General features: G+C 53.0%; 7 protein-coding genes across 7 annotated transcripts; 3 read left to right on the top strand and 4 right to left on the bottom strand.

Annotated features, from left to right (window-relative positions):
- Positions 1–376: 376 nt before the first annotated feature.
- On the bottom strand, positions 377–1324 carry CBS1 (Cytochrome B translational activator protein cbs1, mitochondrial; the record flags this gene model as incomplete). Its single annotated transcript, XM_062910219.1, has 3 exons — positions 377–1012; positions 1078–1180; positions 1230–1324. The coding sequence occupies 3 exons, from the start codon at positions 1322–1324 to the stop codon at positions 377–379; spliced, it is 834 nt and encodes a 277-aa protein (XP_062769115.1).
- A 394-nt stretch (positions 1325–1718) lies between these two features.
- On the bottom strand, positions 1719–2007 carry QC763_0042820 (uncharacterized protein; the record flags this gene model as incomplete). The annotated part of the gene is made up of 2 exons (XM_062905655.1): positions 1719–1881; positions 1943–2007. 2 exons carry the CDS (start codon positions 2005–2007, stop codon positions 1719–1721), a joined length of 228 nt encoding a protein of 75 aa, XP_062769114.1.
- Positions 2008–2821: 814 nt separating this feature from the next.
- Positions 2822–5251, bottom strand: QC763_211750 (uncharacterized protein; the record flags this gene model as incomplete). Its single annotated transcript, XM_062910218.1, has 4 exons — positions 4863–5251; positions 4785–4796; positions 3093–4723; positions 2822–3011 (listed from the first exon to the last, which is right to left on the bottom strand). The coding sequence occupies exons 1-4, from the start codon at positions 4938–4940 to the stop codon at positions 2822–2824; spliced, it is 1911 nt and encodes a 636-aa protein (XP_062769113.1). The 5' UTR covers positions 4941–5251.
- A 41-nt stretch (positions 5252–5292) lies between these two features.
- Positions 5293–6317, top strand: QC763_211740 (uncharacterized protein; the record flags this gene model as incomplete). The annotated part of the gene is made up of 3 exons (XM_062910217.1): positions 5293–5698; positions 5767–5955; positions 6027–6317. Exons 1-3 carry the CDS (start codon positions 5546–5548, stop codon positions 6315–6317), a joined length of 633 nt encoding a protein of 210 aa, XP_062769112.1. The 5' UTR covers positions 5293–5545.
- A 552-nt stretch (positions 6318–6869) lies between these two features.
- Positions 6870–9014, top strand: PRP45 (mRNA splicing protein; the record flags this gene model as incomplete). Its single annotated transcript, XM_062910216.1, has 2 exons — positions 6870–7010; positions 7080–9014. The coding sequence occupies 2 exons, from the start codon at positions 6870–6872 to the stop codon at positions 8685–8687; spliced, it is 1749 nt and encodes a 582-aa protein (XP_062769111.1). The 3' UTR covers positions 8688–9014.
- A 155-nt stretch (positions 9015–9169) lies between these two features.
- Positions 9170–11849, top strand: QC763_211720 (uncharacterized protein). The gene is made up of 4 exons (XM_062910215.1): positions 9170–10459; positions 10519–10572; positions 10631–11386; positions 11447–11849. The coding sequence occupies exons 1-4, from the start codon at positions 10234–10236 to the stop codon at positions 11548–11550; spliced, it is 1140 nt and encodes a 379-aa protein (XP_062769110.1). The 5' UTR covers positions 9170–10233; the 3' UTR covers positions 11551–11849.
- A 392-nt stretch (positions 11850–12241) lies between these two features.
- TIM22 (Mitochondrial import inner membrane translocase subunit tim22) lies at positions 12242–12974 on the bottom strand (the record flags this gene model as incomplete). The annotated part of the gene is made up of 3 exons (XM_062910214.1): positions 12242–12625; positions 12689–12784; positions 12849–12974. The coding sequence occupies 3 exons, from the start codon at positions 12972–12974 to the stop codon at positions 12242–12244; spliced, it is 606 nt and encodes a 201-aa protein (XP_062769109.1).
- Positions 12975–13018: the final 44 nt, after the last annotated feature.

Below are 13018 nucleotides of genomic sequence, written 5' to 3'. Positions count from 1 at the left end.
TGTCAATCCTGTCAAGCAATCAAATGTAGTCAAACGTTACAGCGCATGCATACCAGACCCTGGGATTTGTATCTGGTTCGGGCTGGCCCTAAGAAATTGATACCTAACCCCCTCGGCACCACTCTACCCGATTACACTGTCCAACACCTTCTTCCTGTCAAAGTTGGTGTTTCTCCATCTCGAGATCCAATCGTCTCTGTTGACTATTTCCAACCCATCAGCATACCATAAACCAAACAATAGAAACAAGACAACCAAAGAGAACTTACTATAAGCTCCACAAATCCTCCTAATCCCCTCAAACGCACTCCTCCCATGCATAACCCTCCAGTTGTCAAACACTACACCAGCATCGTTAGCATATCTCTCCCCCCCCTCAGTTAAGAGCATCAAAGACCTCACCAAGCACCCTCCCCGGCGTCAACTGCACCCAATACTCACTCTCCCTCCTCCTCAGCATCTCATCCCACTTCCTCGCCGCCCCATACCACTCCTCGGGAGTATACCCCTCCCCAAACGGCACAACCCCCCTATCATCATTATTCCACCTCACCCTCCCCAGCTCCCCATCCACCACCTCCAACACGGGATACAACCTATCCGGGGTGATCGTAATCCCCGCGTTCCCGCTCGCATGCCAGGGCAGTCGGACTTGAGTCAAAATCTCGTACGCCTTTGGGTCCTCCTTTTTCAACACCTTGGCGGCGTTGAAACCGTCCACCAACAAGGAAGCACCGCCCTGGACGGTCTCGGCAGAAACACCCGGGGGAGGGGTGTGAGAGAGGAGGTGGAAAGCTTGGAGGCCGGAGGGATCGGTGAAGTAAGTGTTGTCCGTGTGGGCGGGGAGGGCGAGGTTGGTGTAGGCCGTGTCGGCCATGGCGAGGTCGGGGATGAAGTCGTAGAAGCCGCCGTAGTGGGTCAGGCGGATGAAGGCGATGCGCTCGAGGACCTGGCGGGTTAGGTCCGGGTCGTGGGAGGGGGTGGAGGAGATGAAGGAGAAGCCGTATTTTTGCTGCGGGAGGAAGTGTAAGTATCATGTGGGGAAGGGGGAAGGGAAGGGGGGAGGGGAGAACTCACGATCTTTGCTGTGAGGTCGGCCACGCCTTGGTCAGAGTTCATCACTTCGTTGTAGGAGACGGTGGGTGGGTTGGAGGCTATTTCCGCGCCCCAGTAGTGCTGGCTTGGGCAGTGTTAGATCGATCTTTTTGGGGTTTGAGATGAGGACGTACTCCTGGGTGACGCTTCTGTCCCTCTTGTCCTCCTTCACGTAGTGCTGGATGAAGTCCCAGTCATAGTTGCTCTCATGGCCGTCGGACCCTAACATCTCCCCATCAGCATGCCAAACGTGTTCAAGAAGGAGGGGGTATGAGATCACAAACACTTGACAGCAACCCCCTCCGCCGTCGAGCTAACACTCTCAGGTTTGATATCCGCAGGAATCTACCCCCCATTCATTTTCATCAGCAAAAATTTGTCTCCCTCCCAAAAGGCCATCAAGAAGACTCACCGCAAAAGTATTGAAATTCCTCTGCCTCGTATCCTGATTAATGCAGCTCGCGCACCGGCAGTTGTCCCTGCAGGTCGTTCAGTCGTCCTTCTGTGCATTGCAGATCGCTCAGCCGAAAAGAGGTGCATATACTCACCTCAACCAAAAGTACGGCCTAAATAAGACAAGAACTATCATCAGCATCTCAACCATATCATATTATCCTCGCGACTTACAAACTCTCCCTTTTCTTCCCCCCCCCCTCAAACTCCACCTTGAGCCCACCACCCCCAACAATCACACTCTTCTTCGTACTGTACCCTCTCAAACTGAGCTTGACTCTCTTCTGACTGGTGGTGGCAGCGGCAGTGCACAGTGCAAAAGACCTCCCACGGCTGCTGTGCGCATGTGTCGTTAGCGAATGAGCTCCCTCCACCCCCTCAATGTTTCACTCACCTTGCAGCAGCAAGCAGCAGTTCCCTTTTAAACAAAACTGGCCTCAAAGCTAGGAATGACTTCATTTTTGGAGGAATTGTGTTACAAAATAATTCCCCAGAAAAACTAAAAATTTGCGTATCGACAGTTAGTCAGTTACAGTGGGATTTAAAGCATCATATGACTTTGGATGTTTCCACGTCCGCTTGCTTATTATAACAAGAGCGCCGAGCTTAACCGCAGGTTTACAAGTGACGGAGCCGGCTCCGCCAAGAAAATCGGATCATTCGCTCGTTCCTGTCCTGTTTCGTAGAACCTCGGCAGATGAGAGTTGGAATGGGAGAGAGAGAGGGTTGCTGGCAGTAGGGGTGGTGACACGAAGTGAGGAACCCATGATGAGTTATTTCTTGAGATACTATCAAGACAAAGGGTTTACTCAAGTTGCTCAAACCTGTTGCTTTGTCGGTTAAGCGGAGGGCCTATATCTAGGTGGTGTTGCTGAGCGGCATGTCGGGCATGTCGTTGTTCTCCACCAAAGAGGTACATATCGCGGGTTAGGGTTCGCTGTGCTCTGGAGGCGACAAAGGGTCCCTCTTTTATCCTGCTTCACGACGGTCGGTGTTCCAAGCAGAAAAGCAAGATATTGACTAGATCTAAATATCTAACCCACCGTATAAATCACCAAACTCCAGACGTCCTTCTCCTTCCAAAGTCCCATATACCTCCCTCCCTTGTGTATAACATCAACAGATAACCTCTTCTGCCGCACCCCCCCTCTCGTGTATAAGATCATCAGATAGCCTCCTCCGCAAATTCTCCTCTCGATCTCCTCCTCGAGATGTTTCGATCATATCGCATGGAAATAATCTCATCTCCACAAGATCATCACCAACCCCCATCCTAAGCACCAATCAACTTACTCCAAAACGACCCCCTCGCCGGAGCCTGGTCCCCCTTAGGCGATAGAAGCACCGTGTTCCACACCTCCTCCCCGTCCACAAACAGCCTATACTTCAAGCTGCTCTGATCACCGCCCTCCAAATTCTCAATAGTGATCGCTCCAAACTTGGAGTTTCCCTTATGAATATACCTGCTCACCACCTCACATTAGCCACTCAACATTCTCATCAAGAAACGAAAAAAAAAAAAAAAAAAAAAAAAAAAAACTCACTTGACCATCACATCCTCCCCATCTCTCTCCCTATAAGTCCCAACAGGACTATAAAACTGACTCAACGGACTAGCCGAAAACTCCCACACCGTCGCCTCCTCCGGCCACGCCCTCCCCTCCACATGGACTTCCCCCTCTCCCTCTCCCTCCACCAGCACGGGAACCGGCGGCGGGAACTTGGTCGCAGCAAACTCGTGCCTATCCCCACTAAGCACCACAACCCCCACCCCCCTCCTCGAAACATCCCACATCGCCTCCAGCACCTTCCTCCTCTCCATCAAAAACCCACCCCACGTATCCTGAGTGTTAACCGGCCAGTTCTTCGTAAACGGCACCGAGCTGGCCACAATCTTCCACTTCACCCCTTTCGGCTCAGGTTTCTTGAGCCACGCCAAAAAGTCCTCCAGCTGCTCAGCGCCAAGCATAGTCTTTTGTTGCTCGGCTGTATCAGGAAGATGATTATCCGACCGGAACGTCCTCGTGTCCAGCAGGAAAAAGCTCGCCGGGCCTTGGGTGAAGGAGTAGTATGTCGCCGATTTGCGAGCGGCGATGCCGCCTGCTCTGCGTGCCGGGGGAGGGTTGGCAGCTGCTTGGTAGTGCTCAAAGGGGTCAAAAGCGGCCTTGTAGACGCCCGTCGAGTTGGCGGACCAGTCGTTGGCGATTTCGTGGTCGTCGAGGGTGTGAATCCAGCTGAGATTTTGACCGACAGAAGGCCAGTCGGGCGAGGCGTAGACCTGGCGGTATTTTTGCCTGTAGTCAGACTTTGAACTTCCCCAGTAGCGGGGCACATCGGCGTAGATGAAGTCTCCCAGGAAGAGCATGAATTGCGCGTTGAGGGTGGGAAGGACCTTGGCGAGGTAGCGGAAGCCTGGGATGGCCAAGGGGTGGTCAAACGGTGAGTAAGGGAGTCGGGAGACGATGCAGGAGGTGGAGAGGAAGGTGAAGGGGCCGGTGGTGGCCTCTTCAGCGTGGCCGACGGGAGGAGGGGTGGTGAACTCTCCGGTGTGGTTATTCGAGGTGCGCCATTGGTAGGTGCGCATCTTGGAGTTCCGGAGGGGGATGGGAACAACGGCGGTGTAGTCGGTTTCGTTGGTGGTGAACTTGATACCACCAGCGCTCTGCCACAGGGGGTTGTCAAAAGGCGCCACCGGGTCCTTGATGTGTACTTCAACGGTGACGGGCATCTTGGACTGGTCTGGCTCTCTAATGAGAAGCTTGGCCTCATGTTCAGAGACAAAGCCGAGTCTGGCAAAAGAGAGGTCATCGCCAGTGTGATAGCGTTCGGTGAACAGACGGTCAGCGACCATGCCGACGCAGATAGCGTTGATCAGAAGCGTGGTAGCTGACAGAAGCAAACTCCGCGGGTTGGGAGCACCAGAGAGCAGTGTCTTTAAGGGGTTCAGGGGTCTGTCTTCGATCGTGAGGGTCTCCTCAACAGCCAGCTGTTCGGCCACCAGCTTTTCGGTCCCGCGGTTTCTCCTGCCATTCTCGGGAACCTCAACCTCGATTGGAATGTCCGTTACTGTGACATCAACTTGATCAACTAGTTCCTGCTTTGGCTCATGCAGATATCCCGACACAAATGATGGCAGGTAGACAGCGAATAACGCAAAGATAAGGGCGGGAAATGGCTATCACCCCTCTGTCAGAAACACGCTCCATATAATCAGCAATGCATAATCGTTTACTTACAGGAGCAAGAGCCTAGACATCCCAGAGGTAGTTAGTGAATGGTCTTGATCCTCGTAGCTGTGCTCCGCCCCCACTTACCCATCGTAAAAAGAAGTAACTGAGTGCCCTGATAGCGACCGATGTCGCTGTCGCGACTTTCGTTTGTGGTATCGTCATCTTGAGATATGCCCTCTGTAGCGAGGTTCACTCAAATAACGACTTGGTAATTGTGTTTTTATGAGTTTCTCAGTCTGTGTCGTCACTATGAAATTTGATGGGTCATGGCGGGTCTCGACAAATATGGCCGGTAGGAATTGAAATTGCAAGGCCGGCCACAACAAGCGGTTTACCAGCAAGAAGAACTCAACAAACAGTCACTTGGTCTAGGTAAATATGAGAAGGAAGAATATGTGTAAATTCGGGCTCTGAAGAAACAGGCCTCACCGCGCGTGCACCAGCTTCAGGCTCTTGACGCAACTAATTCCGCTGATGTCACTGGGCGGAACAAACCCCGATGGTTGGCCAAGAACCAGGATAGAGCTTGGGCCAGGTTTGCATGGGCCCCCTGCCGCCCTGCCCCTGGATGGGAGCGGGCCAGGAACTTGGTTGTTCCGGCCAAAAGTGTCCAGCTCAGCGCTTTGGCAATTGGCTGAGGTGTTGGCTCTGAGTGGCAGGGTCCGGCGCGCGCGATTGAGACTTGTCCTGAAGCCGAGCCGAAGCGTTGCGATACCAGCAGCAGCATCTCGACGACACTTCTTTTCGAAACACACAGCCGGCTCACCATGCAGCTGCCATTACTTTCGTGCGGTCTCTTGGGCCTGCTGGCCAGCCAGGTCGCCGCCACAGCCCTGACCTACAAGGTTCATGCGAACGAGAGGGCGTGCTTCTACACAGCAACACAGAACAAGGACGAGAAGATTGCCTTTTACTTTGCCGTATGCGCACCTATCGTTGGACTCTGGACTACTTACTCTCTGGCGGTGATACTCACACGGTTCTATAGGTGCAATCCGGTGGTTCCTTCGATATCGATTATGAAGTGACGGGTCCCAATGGGAAATACATTATGGATGGCCAGAAGGAGAGGCAGGGAGACTTTGTCTTCACCGCCAGGGAGGTTGGCGAATACTCGTTCTGTTTCAATAACGAGATGAGCACATACACCGAGAAGTTTGTCGACTTTGAGATTGCTGTAAGCCATACCCCTGGCCCTTCACCTGCAAACCGCAGTGCATATACTGACATCTACTCTTTGCACTTTAGGTCGAGAACGAAGCGCGCGTTACCATTCCCTCGAAGCAGGGCTCGTCACCGGAACAAACATCAGCCCTCGAGGAGTCCCTGTTCAAGCTCTCGGGCCAGCTGTCCACCATCACCCGCAACCAGAAATACTTCCGCACCCGTGAGAACCGCAACTTCAGCACCGTCCGCAGCACAGAACAAAGAATCGTCAACTTCAGCATCGTCCAGATTCTGATGATTATGGCCATGGGAGCTCTGCAGGTGTTTATTGTCCGCTTCTTCTTCCAGGGTGCGCGGAAGGGCTACGTATGAGGGGTGTTGTCTTTTATTGGAATGCGAAAATAAAAGCGTGTTTTGTCTGGACCGGGCGTATAACTTGACAAATTGGGCATGTCTTGCTATGAGGATTATGTATCATAGGGGTGGCTCATGGGTCTTGTGAAGGGGTGGGTTATTTATATTTGGTTGTCCTTGTTTGTCTCTTTTCGGCGTGATATCGCATGTTCTGGGTTATAGTGTCTGGTAGAATACGGGAAACGTGTGATGATTGTAATTTCAAGACTCAACCTTTGAACTTGTTTCCTTGATATTGTTACCGAGGTCAGGTTGACCTTGCAGTTCATCTTGAACACTGTGGATGGATTGGAAGCGCGGGCCACTGTTAGTGCCAAGACCCGATAAGAAAAATACGATAAGCCTCTGCAGCCTGCTGCACTGTTCCAGCCACTGTCCGTCTTCTACGTCCTCTCTGTCCTCGCTGCGACAGCACCTGGAACTTTTCAAGATTTAAGACCAGAATCTCCACTCCGTCAAACCTCAGTATCGCGACAACCCGTACTGCGAACAACTCCAAAATAAACAACAATGGTTACGATAGCATCTGGCCTCACTCAGGCCCTTCCAAAACCAAAATATACAGGCGAAGATGAAGAGTTACGGGCACAGCAGCGCGGCCCTCGGATCGTCGGTGCCAACGAAATCGACAGCACACAGCTCGTCCTAAAGGTCAGCCAACTCGACATTGCATTGGATGTTGTACCCATTCCGGTTACTAACAGCTGTTCTCCTCCACAGAGAACAGGACCACCCCCATATGGAAACCGAGCAGGTTGGCGTCCTCGCGCGCCCGAGGATTTCGGCGATGGCGGCGCGTTTCCTGAAATCCCCGTCGCGCAATACCCCTGGGGCAAAGGCGATGGCGCGTCAACTTCCAATGCGCTCGTGGTGCAAGTCAACAGCGAGGGCAAGGTCGATTACTCCGCCATCGCGCGCCAAGGGCACAGCAAAGACCGCATCATTCACACTTCGTTCAAGGACCTGATTCCACTACGACAGCGTGCCGAGGCGGGCGAGTTGGACCTCTCGAGACCTAGCCAGGAGACGGTACAAGAGACGGCCGAAAGGACGAAGAATGCCCTCGCCAAGCTGGTCAGCGGTGCGGTTGCGGCGCAAAAGCCCAAGAATGTGAACGTCAATGGGAGGAGGGACCCGACGTTTGTCAAGTACACGCCATCGTCGCAGATGGGGGATAGTTCCAAGAAGCAGGAGAGGATCATCAAGGTGGTGGAGAGGCAGGCGGATCCGATGGAGCCGCCCAAGTTCAAGCACAAGAAGATCCCGAGGGGACCACCGACGCCGCCGCCGCCGGTTATGCATTCGCCACCGAGGAAACTGACGGCTGAGGACCAAGAGGCGTGGCGTATCCCCCCCCCTGTTTCGCTCTGGAAGAACTCGAAGGGTTTCACTGTTCCTCTTGACAAGAGGTTGGCCGCCGATGGTCGCAACCTCCAGGATGTCCAGATCAATGACAAGTTTGCTCAATTTTCCGAAGCCCTCTTCGTGGCTGATAGACACGCCAGAGAAGAGGTACGGCAGCGCGCCATGATGCAGCAGAGGCTAGCGGAGAAGGAGCGGTTGCAAAAGGAGGAGAATCTTCGTCAGTTGGCACAACAGGCCCGCGCCGACAGGGCGGGGGGTGGCAGCAGGAGACGGTCATCTCGCTCCCGATCTCGGTCTAGGTCCCGGTCTTACAGCGGCTCTGACTACTCCGGCTCGGAAAGCGACAGCTCTGAGCGTGCGAGGAGGGAGGCTCGGAAGGAGAGGCTCAAGGAGGAAGAGCGGAAGCTCAGGCAGTCACGCATGGGTGCCGAGAGGAGGGCTCAGGTCATGGCCCGCGAGATGGACCGCGACATTTCGGAAAAGATTGCTCTCGGTCTGGCCAAGCCGACGCAGTCCAAGGAGGGGATGTACGACTCGCGGCTTTTCAACCAGTCGAGCGGGTTTAGCAGTGGGTTCAATGAGGATAACCCGTATGACAAGCCGCTTTTTGCGGCGCAGGATGCGGTTAATTCGATTTATAGACCAAGGGTTAATCAGGATGATGATGATGAGGGGGCTGGGGATAGGGCGATGGACAGGATAAGCAAAGGGAATAGGTTTGGGGAGGCGCTGGGGAGGGGAAAGTTCAAGGGGACGGAGGACAATGAGCCGAGGGAGGGGCCGGTGCAGTTTGAGAAGGATACTAGTGATCCGTTTAATGTTGACAAGTTTTTGTCTGAGGTGCAGCAGGAGACTGCTGCTGCTGCGGCGGCGGCGGGATCGGGGAAGAGGGGGTATGGATTGCAGCAGGAGGAGGGGGATAGGAGGAGTAAGAGGACTAGGGTTGAGGAGGAGGATGACTGAGCGCGTTGAGATTGAATTGATAGGTGGGGCGGGGGTAGGCAGGATGTAAATTGAGCGGATATGATTCTTGTACGCGGTCATTGTCGTTGTTTTGTGTTACAAGAATGAGGCTCTGGTGAGAGTGTTGAGATTGGGGGTTATCAGAGTCGTGGTCTTGGCTTTGCTGCAAGGGTCTTGACGATGTAACAGCTGTAGTCCGGACATATATTTCTAGGGCAGTGTCGTTGGCGAGATATTTACACGTGGTTACACAGCAACATAGATATCATCATTCTATAGGAAAGGTGGATAGAAGATACGGGCTTTTATCTGCTGTGTAACCCTGATGCCCTCTACAACTATGTCGGTGCCTGGGGTATTTCTCACAACCGTTTTGGTGTAACGGTTTGGGAGGTCCTTATATGTGTGTTGTCATCGGGCCTTTATGCAAGGCCCTTGTGGGGGTAGGAGAGGGGATAATAAGCATAAGGTAGGTAAGGTAAGCTTTGTTGTGTGACGTTGGGGGAAGGCTGACTGCTTGGACTTGACATGTGTGATTTGATAGCGGTTTACCTTGTCGTGTGGTTGGTCATGTGAAGCAGAGGGGCGGGTTTATGTCGCGTACTTAAACCCGATATCTCATACCATCGGAAATAAATGTAGTGTTTTCCGAAGGCTCGTCACTGTCTAGATGGGTAATCGAAGGCTGGGTAGCAAAAAAAGCTTGTTGTTGCTGGTTTGGTGGTTGTGCGGCTCTGCTAATCAGTAAATTCCCGTCATATACTCGGCCGATCCCACGGACGGAGGCCTATTGCTCTTTCTGCATTGTTGATTAACCGCTACCATATGATAACTTATGGAAAGAACGGATACACGGCAATAAATCACTTTTCTGCCAAAGAAAAAAGACCGTTGTGGCGCAGCCAGATGTTGTTGGCAGTCAAGTTTCGTGGTAAAATGGCACCCTAATGCTTCAATGTAAGGATCTTGTGCTTTGCGTTTGCTCACCCACTCAACTTGGGGACTTTTCGTCACTTGGGCGGTTCGGCCGTCTGTGGTTAGCAGTATCAGCGAGCATGGGAGGTGCTTGCCCAAAACTGAATATGGTTCACTAACCTGTTGGGAACGTGTGTCCTTGGTATGGTGTGGGTGGGGACCGCGGACGATGGATACGGATTCGGAGGTGATGATGGGAGGGATTCGTTCCTGGCATGATGATTTCTGTGGTTTAATTCATGGGGGGAAGGAGCGGAATACGGAATACGGGGTTTGGAGGGGGTGGGTGAGGTAGAGACCTTACCTATGGTATAAGAACTCTTGTCGTTGCTTCCCCCCTGTCGATCTGTTGACGACGCCTTCTTTCTCGTGTTTTTTTCTCTGTGTGGGGAGTTTCAACGTCAGGCAAAGAAGTGAATTGCATCATCAAACTTCGACAGGTGTTTGTCTTTCTTTTGGACAGAATACCAACACACAAGACTCCACTTTGGGGTAGTTGGGAGTCATAGCCGGTCTCTTTTGGTTTCGATTGTTTGATGCACTTCGGAGGTATTGAGGAAGACTTGAGAAGATGTCATACGGCGAGAAGGAACCCTCCTTTTGGAGCCCGAGGACGTGGACGAGAAGGGCGTGGCTGATCTTTGCGACGGTGATTATCATCATTGTCATTGTTGTGGTGGCAACTGTGGTGGGAGTGAATGCGACGAGGAATAACAACAACGATAGGAGCGACGAGTTGCCCTTCATTGATGCGCATCCGAATTATACCAAGTTGGACTACCAGTTGGTAGAGACATGTGAGTTGTGCTTGGGCTCGGGATTGCCTATTTAGGGCGGGTTACTGACCGAGTAATAGACCTGCCATCAAACTTTTTTGAAAAGTTCACCTATTTCAACACTTACGATCCTTGTAAGTTTTAGCTGCTGAGAGTCTTGTTTGAAGAGCTCTATACTGACAACATCACCAGCCCATGGTTTCGTACACTACGTCTCGCCTGGGGATGCCGATCTCTACAACCTCACCACCGCCAACCAAGACACCATCAACATCCGGGTCGACACTTCTCGTGACAATGCCACCACTGGGAGACACTCCGTCCGTCTGGAATCCAACCGCCAGTACGAATCTGGTCTTTTCATCTTTGACGTCAAGCACACCCCCGTGGGATGCGGTACCTGGCCTGCCCTTTGGCTCACCGATCCGTCGCCTGGCGCCTGGCCGGCCAACGGAGAGGTTGACATCATGGAGTCGGTAAACCAGGGCACAGACGGCAATCTTGTTGCGCTTCACACCACAGAGGGCTGCAACGTGAAGCGCGTCCGCAGAGAACTGACCGGCACCATCGGGGCAGAGGACTGCTGGAATGAAACCAACCACAACGAAGGTTGCACAGTCAAAGGCCCCAAGAACACATTTGGGCCCGAGTTCAATGCCGCCGGAGGAGGTGTGGTAGCGTTGGAATGGAGACAGGAGGGGATCCGGAGTTGGATCTGGCCCAGAAGCGACATCCCCACTGACATCAACCTCGATGTTGCTGCTCTTGGACAAGGCGGTCGGGGCGTGACAGCAAAGCCGGACCCCAGCAGCTGGGGACTGCCTTTGGCGGACTTTCCCAACACGAGGTGCGACATGGAGCAGCACTTTAGGAACCAGAGCTTGATTGTCAATATCAATATCTGCGGTGACTTCATCACGGAGGACATCTGGAACGGGAGCGGCTGCGGTAAGTCAAGAAGAAGCTCTCTTTTTCCAAGACAATGAAGCTCACTAGATGAAACCACAGCTCGTGATGGTATGACCTGCACGGATTTCATCGCCCACAACCCGCAGGCTTTTGCGGATGCATTCTGGGAGTTTGGATCGTGGCAGGTGTGGGAGGCTAGGTAATCTGGCGTCGATTTCAAGGAGGAAATGTGGGAGCAGGTTAGGGAGGAGTAATGATGGAAGCAAGGAAATGATAATGTGATACTCATGATGGTTCTGGTATGCTCAGGGACGGGAATTTGGTTAGGTTTATTTACCTAGGATATTTTAGATATTTTTACGTGCCTTGGTGCGAGATCATTTTGGACGGAATGATAGAGGGCAATGCCTCTGAAGACTGTCATGGATAAGGACCCCTTTTCTGCTGGTAACAAAGGCGTAGTCATAAGTGCCGGTCAATTCGTAGTCAACATTCTCCACGCCTCATAATTTGCATATATATGCAGACAAAAATGAAAACCAAGTGGAGTGTTTTCGTCCTCCTGCCTAGATTCCTGCTCGAAGTGACCACAGACATGGTATATCGCTTTTCTTCGACAAACCCCAGCCCAGCCAGCCCAACATGTCTATACAGCCTCCCGCGCCCCTTTTTTGCCCCTCTCTAGATCCAAAAACCAGAAGCCATGACAACAGCCTCCCATGAGAAACAAAGCCAAACCGCCAACGCCAATGCCATGAGACATGAACTATTACAAACACAGACCCCCATCCCCATCCATATAATACAGCCTCCCTCTTCTTTTTTCTTACATTCCTCTTCCAGCACACACCTTCCATTATCCACCACAGCCTCTACATACCCAGATAGAACCAATCAGTCCTCATCCTTGGGCATCCTCATCCAAGCATCAATCGCGGCACTGAAAGCCGCAAAACCCGCACACCCAATCGCGGCCGCCTGGGGTCCCCCATTCCTGGCAAGAATCCCCCCCGTCAGACAACCCGCCGCTACACCGTTGGCCAAGTCATTCTTTGCTCTTAACCCTTCAATGCCGCACTCGATGCCGCTGAAGAGGGCGCCTACTTGGCCAAAGTTTTTGGCGGTGGACCAGGACCGGGCGCCCATGTCTTTGAAGCCGTGGGCGAGCTGCTTGCGGAGGGGGAGGGTGGAGATGTCGACGGGGGGTTTTATGCCTGGGATTGCGGGCTGGCCGGGGGTGCCGGTTTGTGGGGAGTGGTAGGGGGTGTCGTAGGCCATCTATCATGGGAGAATGGTGGATTAGTGAGAGAATTGGGGAGAGTGGGAGACGGGGGAACGTACGGAGGCCATGAACATGCCGAATACACCGCCAAGGGCGAAACCTGCGCCGCCGGACATGACGGTTTTGGCGTAGCAGGATTCCATGAGATTTTGGAGCTGTGGGAGATGGGGTTAGCTACAAGGTGTGCGGAGAAGAGTACGGTTAGGGGGAGGTGCCTGCCATCTTCACGTTTGGATCACCCTGGGGCATGGGCATTGGTGGTGTCGCTGACGACCCTGATCCTCCCGCCGAGGGGAAACCACCTGCGCCGGGGAACCCGCCCGCACCGCCGCCTGGGAAGTTCATTGATGTGGTTGTGTCTGGGCGGCCTGTTGAAGGAGAGGTGGGAT

The sequence above is a fragment of the Podospora pseudopauciseta genome (assembly GCF_035222475.1).
Source record: "Podospora pseudopauciseta strain CBS 411.78 chromosome 2 map unlocalized CBS411.78m_2, whole genome shotgun sequence".
In the NCBI taxonomy this organism is placed as follows: domain Eukaryota; kingdom Fungi; phylum Ascomycota; class Sordariomycetes; order Sordariales; family Podosporaceae; genus Podospora; species Podospora pseudopauciseta.
The sequence above is the reverse complement of the archived record's forward strand: the minus strand, read 5'-3'. Positions and strand labels throughout refer to the sequence as shown.

What these genes read in the sequence shown, in the direction of transcription:
- QC763_211720 (XM_062910215.1), top strand. Translation starts at nt 10,234, where the DNA reads ATGTCATACGGCGAGAAGGAACCCTCCTTTTGGAGCCCGAGGACGTGG. An exon ending in CTACCAGTTGGTAGAGACAT is followed by an intron (nt 10,460 to 10,518) that starts GTGAGTTGTGCT and finishes ACCGAGTAATAG; the next exon opens with ACCTGCCATCAAACTTTTTT. An exon ending in TTTCAACACTTACGATCCTT is followed by an intron (nt 10,573 to 10,630) that starts GTAAGTTTTAGC and finishes CAACATCACCAG; the next exon opens with CCCATGGTTTCGTACACTAC.